We start from the raw sequence: 6,409 nt of genomic DNA on the forward strand, positions 1-6,409 counted from the left end.
GTGTAAATCGAGAGGTTCTTCGGCCAAATCGGCACAAGAAAAACAGGCTTAATATTGTATTATTTCTGCCTGATCGAGGCGAAATGCTGCGTGTTAAGGCAATGACGTAGTATTTCCGTTTGTGCTTTTTAATCAACTCCGCTCTTTTTTTCTGGGGAGCTGTGACTGTCGTCGCTGTTATAATAAGCATTTCTTGCCCTTGTGAGAACGGCGATGAACATTTCTCTTGATAAATATCCTGACCTGCTTGCTTTTCGTGGGCCCGTTTTACAACGCGTTAAACTGAATAGTTTGCAATCGGAAAAATGCAATGCCACTTTTAAGTCGTTGGATATGCATGGTGAGTACGGAGAATGCATCTGGAAAAGGCTGCATTATCGAGGTTAAGTATGCTTTCATCTGTAAAAATCACGTACGAATCGGAAAATTTTTGATATGCATGGTAACGAAAAAATGTTCGGGCGTTACCTGTAAGTTTGTGCATTTTTAACGAGTTGTTTCAAAAGATTATTCTAATAATACGACTCACATTTTTCACGCTGGCTGTACATATTGCATAGCCACAGATTGCGTTCATAAGCCATGAGTGTAGCATGCATTTGTTTAATTAGAATTGTGATTCTATATTCAGTTATTTAAGTGGAATTTTTTTATTACATGGTGGATGTGTCGAAAAAATTTGGTTGTACCTATTGATAGTCTGATTTTAACTACTACCAGAGGACCTATCATATTTATGGCTAATAGTCTAAAAATCGTGTATGCCTCCTTGCCATTTTATGCAGTAATAAGATCAAGGAAAATAATGTAAATATTCAAATTGTTGTTAGGGTAAAGCTTAATATTTTTCAGGGATATTTTAACGTACTGTTGTTTATTTTATTGTGTTTGTAGAGTGTCCGTGTGTTAATTGCAGAATCCTGACAGTCTTGTATTGCAAGGGTTATATATAGGATATGCTTGTTATGTTTCACTGTTTGATGTTGGCTGAGTGTATTTAGTTTAATTCCTTCTTATTATTATTCTTATTCTTCTTATTATTATTATTATTACTATTATGTTCATTCATTTATTTTTATTTTTTTAGATGATGTTACGTACTGCTACTGCGCTACAGTAAATCTGGCCGTCTATTTCTGTGAAAATGCATATCTGGATATGGAAATTCACCCTGCTTGTTACCACATCTCTAAGCTTCGTGAAAATGTATGACGGTTATGGGGAGATTTGTAGAAATCTCTGTACATGCGAGGAGAAGGATGGGATCCTGACAGTGAGCTGTGAGAACAGAGGAATCGTCCGGCTGTCGGAAATTAGCCCTGTGCGTTTTCCCATGTACCATCTCCTACTGACTGGAAATCTCCTAAAGAGGCTATCTCCAAATGACTTCATCAATTACACGGCGGTTACTATTTTACATTTAGGGAACAATGACATATCTGAAGTTGAAACGGGTGCATTCAATGGACTTCAGGGATTAAGGCGGTTGCATCTCAACAATAACAAAATTGATGCCCTGAGGGATGATACTTTTGTGGGCCTTGAGAGACTGGAGTACCTGCAGATTGATTACAATTACATCACCCACATAGAACCCAATGCCTTCGGTAAACTTCACTACCTGGAAGTGCTGATTCTGAATGACAACTTGCTATCGGCTCTGCCTACCAATATTTTCCGACATGTTCCCCTGACTCACCTTGATCTGAGGGGCAATCGGCTGAAAATGTTCCCATATGTGGGCCTTCTGGAACACATGGATAAAGTAGTGGAATTACAGTTAGAGGAGAACCCATGGAATTGTTCTTGCGAGCTCATTACTCTGAAGGCCTGGCTGGAGAGCATCTCCTACACTGCCTTAGTGGGGGAGGTCGTTTGTGAAACACCTTTTCGGCTGCATGGGAGAGACCTGGATGAGGTTTCCAAGCAGGAATTATGCCCCAGGAGAGCCATTTCAGAGTATGAAATGCGGCCACAGCCACCTCTGAGCACGATTGGATACTTCCAGACCACGCCTGCAGTGGTGACAGCGTCGGCTACATCATCCGCAGTTTTACGGTCTTCTTCAAGGCCAACAAAGGGCACTGGTCAATTGAGCAGGTCAAAGACCAAACCCACATCTCGCATCCCCTCTAATATCCCATACAACTATGGTCCCATAATTGCTTATCAAACTAAATCTCCTGTGCCTTTGGACTGCCCAGCTGCTTGCACATGCAATTTACAAATCTCTGACCTTGGCCTGAATGTTAATTGTCAAGAAAGAAAAATAGAAAACATCTCTGATTTAAAGCCTAAACCATACAATCCAAAAAAGATGTACCTTACGGGAAATTATATTTCAGTTGTTCGAAGACCTGATTTCATTGAGGCCACTGGATTAGACCTGCTTCACCTTGGAAACAATCGAATAGCTATCATTCATGACAGAGCCTTTGGGGACTTAGCACATTTGCGTAGGTTGTATTTGAATGGCAATTTGATTGAGCGCCTCACAATAGATATGTTTTATGGTCTCCAAAGTCTGCAATACTTGTACTTAGAATACAACGTAATCAGAGAAATAGTGTCAGGAACCTTTCAATATTTACCCAATCTTCAGTTACTTTTCCTGAATAACAATGTTCTGAAAACCCTGCCTGGTGGTGTATTTTCTGGCTTGACATTAGCCAGACTTAATCTTTGCAGTAACCATTTCCAGAATCTCCCAGTGAATGGTGTCTTAGATCAGCTGAAATCTCTTGTGCAGATAGACCTACATGAGAACCCATGGGATTGTTCCTGCGATGTGGTGGGCATGAAGATGTGGTTGGAGCTGCTTAATGCTGGCACAGTGGTGAATGATGTGTTGTGCGAAACTCCAAAAAAACTCACTGGGCAGGATATGCGTTCCGTCAGTTCTGATTACCTGTGTCCAGACTATTCTGATGTGATTGTCTCAACACTATCTCCGACTGAAGAGTCTTTCTCAGATAGCCCAACTACTATAGAAAGCTCATTGAGATACACACCCTCCAGCACAGTTCCGCTGTCTGTGTTGATTTTGAGCCTCCTTTTGGTGTTTATAATGTCGGTTTTTGTTGCTGCGGGACTGTTCGTGGTCGTGATGAAACGACGTAAAAAGTCTCAAAATGACCGTACCAGCACAAATAACTCTGATGTGAGCTCTTTCAACCTGCACTATAGTCTTTACAGTAACAGGTCAGTCCCAAAAGTTAAAACCCCTGCGGGACATGTTTATGAGTATATTCCACACTCGCTGGGTCACATGTGCAAAAATCCCATTTATAGGTCTAGAGAAGGCAATACAGTGGAGGATTATAGAGACCTGCATGAACTAAAGGTGTCGTACAGGAACAACACTGATGAAGAGAGGGACAGTGGTCTTAGGAGTCCCACATACAGTGTGAGTACTATAGAACCACGTGATGATCCTTCCCCTGTTCAAGATGCTGAGCACTTCTTCAGAGCCATTCTTGAGCCCGACAAACAGTCGCCATCTGGACACAGTTATGAATATAAGTACAGTGGCCCTGCTTCTTATACCTACACACCGAACTATGATGTCAGGCGCCAGTTCTTGCATCCCGAGAGGATACGAGAGACTGTGTTGTACAGCACAACACCAAGTACTATTTACGTTGAGCCCACCAGGAATGAATATTTGGAATTAAAAGCTAAACTTCAAGTGGAGCCGGACTACCTTGAAGTTCTTGAGAAGCAGACAACGTTTAGCCAATTTTGAACTGCTTGACTATATATATGAATATATAAACATGAATTTCTATAAGTTGGAAGGTGCCTTGGCACTAGGGAACCATCGTTAAGGAAGATAAAACTGGGGTGTGCCGGACTATGTTATTCTTATTTTTAGAACCGCATTACATGACAGACATCAGATGCCCTAAAAATGAAAATGGATGGATATAAAAGGTTGTGTTTCATATCTGTCGATGCAAAATATATTTTTTTTACTTTTAAGATTACATACATATTAATGTAGATGTACAGGTGAATTTACCGAAATGAAGCTTAACAAGTATAATCATACATACAGTATATTGTGAATAACAAATGTTTATTATTCATCTTCTGATTTAAAGAAAAAGAAAAAAAAAACATGCAAAATAACGGTGCACATTTTATTGTGTAGGACATTTCTGCTCTTGTCTGGTACTATTTATTGGTATACGCTCTTGAAATTCATCATGTTAACAGTTGATTCTTCCTTTATATTTCACAAGTTCTGTTTTATTGTCACATGTAAAGCCTCTGTGTTGTTTTGGATCATTTACAGAAGCTTGCATAGTCAGGTTGGCTTTATTTAAAGTTGGCACACCCCAATGTCAAATCAGACATTGTGTCAAAAAAACTGTCTTTGTATGCTTTCTGCACTTTTTCGAAGGGGTGGGGGGAATGATCTTCACAATTTCTCAAAAAGAAAACATAAGACTATTATATATTAATAATGAATATCTGTATTCATTCTTAATATGGATTTTTAATTGTATTTAGAACCCATAAATAATATTAAAGTAATAATTATGTTGTAATACTGATATTTTAACATAACATCTATTTTTTATACAGGCATTGGAAACCTTTCCCTTACTGCTTTAGGTTTTGTTTGCTTTTATTTGCTTTGCACATATTGCACTACTTATATTGACCAAAATGTGTTTATATCAAAAATAAATATATCAGGTTTTCATACATGCATACTATTTGAAATATTTCCACAAAAAAAATTCTGAGGCAGCTATTGGAATTTAAGCTAGAAGAATTTGTGGTGTAATGGATATTTAATTTATGAATTACTGGTTCGGTGCAATTATTTTTCTACGTTTCCTTTGATTTGGCAATACATGTAAACATTTTCAGTGTACCATGAAATTACAACTGGCCAGACAAAAACTCCTGATGTCTTTAATTTTTTAAGACTCAGTTCGAATGGGGTTGCTGAAGGTGTATTCTCAGTGATATATTTAGGGTGACATAACATTAGGAAGTACACAGTATATAGGAAATTCAGAATTTTTGTAAAGATATTATTATTATTATTATTATTATTAAAACTAACCAATAATAAAAAATGAATAATGGTGAAAGGGTAGATGAAATAATTCATATAAAATGAGCAAGAAAAAAAAAACAAAATATATTTGACAGATATTCTTACACCTTTCAGAAACATTTTGTTTTTCACCTTTTCAATGTCCGCTGTATATAAGCTCTGGCAGTGTGCATTTGTGCTTGATATGTGCACATTTTCCTGGTTAAGTTTCTTGGTCTACTTTGGAGAAATGTAGCACCAGCTAATTCCCTTCTTGCTCATTCTCTCAAGGACATCAAATGATGGGTTCACAAAATGAACAATTTCTCTAGAATTGCAGAGGGTGCACATATCTGTATAATAACAGTGATAGAAGTCATCTGAGCAATAACTCATCTTAACACCAATTGGAGTTACAGGTGTTTTAATACAAAATAGCAATGTGCGTGTGACTGTTTATGTGTGTGGGGGTCCAAGAGACAATGTTTTTCTGTTTATTTGATTAAAAATAATAAAAACCTTAACTTTTTTGTAGCGGACACATATTTTCCATCTTCCTAACTGAATGAACAAAAGAAAAAAACATAACATTTTTAAAAAGTCTGTAATTGCCTGTAGCTAATCCATCCATTTCAGGGCTTTGGCTAGCACTCTGGGGCAGGTTCAGACAACACTGAAAACCTGACCAGAATAACAGGCATACAAATATGTTAATGGAATCCAAGTTGGGCATTTTTTATCTTTACTTCTGAAATCAGAAACAGTACCTTTATCAAGCTGTGGCCCCTTTAATACTGTTGGTTGACAAAATGTTAAAATTTTCATTTAAATATCTAGCTTAAGCCAGTGTGGAAGACATTGCAACCATTTTTTATTCTAAATCAATTTTAAATGCAAACAATGTGTGTGAGAAACAGCAACAAGTTTATATTTTTTAAGAGTTAATTAAAGGCATGAAAACAATTTGTTCATCTATGAAGTTGTCTTTTGTCTTTAATACTATGTAATTATAATTTTATTATTATTTTCCAGATAAAATTGCAGTATCCATGTTTATTTCTATGTATGTACAATAATGTTCTGCTCTGTTTATTCTCATAATACAGTTATTTTGTAATTGAGTAATGGAAATGTTTTCTGTTAATTTTATTTACTGTCTTTTATTCCCTCACAAATTCATTTTTTCTTTATCCAATTACTAGACAAATAGTTATTGTTTACTCTTTCTATGAATATATATGTAAATTTACATTCTCTACTTTTAGAAATCTTGCCTAAAATATAACATAACATGAAAGGGGGGAGGGGCTGGGTTATCAGTAAAATCTTTGGAATCAGCTGACTTTTTACTGAGTA

General features: G+C 36.8%; 1 protein-coding gene across 3 annotated transcripts in view; it reads left to right on the top strand.

The window, feature by feature from the left end:
• LOC125751964 (SLIT and NTRK-like protein 5) overlaps positions 1-6,000 on the top strand; it is a 6,876-nt gene extending 876 nt beyond the window's left edge. The window contains exons 1-2 of one of the 3 annotated variants that reach the window (XM_049031447.1): positions 1-382; positions 1,088-6,000. The exon at positions 1-382 is cut by the window's left edge and continues 106 nt beyond it. In XM_049031447.1, coding sequence (XP_048887404.1) covers positions 1,145-3,745 — 2,601 coding nt within the window. In that variant the 5' untranslated portion in view covers positions 1-382; positions 1,088-1,144 and the 3' untranslated portion in view covers positions 3,746-6,000. The remainder of the gene's footprint in view (positions 383-1,087) is intronic. The other 2 variants (XM_049031439.1, XM_049031457.1) reach the window with 2 other exon arrangements.
• The last annotated feature ends 409 nt before the right edge of the window (positions 6,001-6,409 follow it).

The sequence above is a fragment of the Brienomyrus brachyistius genome, chromosome 1 (genome assembly GCF_023856365.1).
Source record: "Brienomyrus brachyistius isolate T26 chromosome 1, BBRACH_0.4, whole genome shotgun sequence".
Classification (NCBI taxonomy): Eukaryota; Metazoa; Chordata; class Actinopteri; order Osteoglossiformes; family Mormyridae; genus Brienomyrus; species Brienomyrus brachyistius.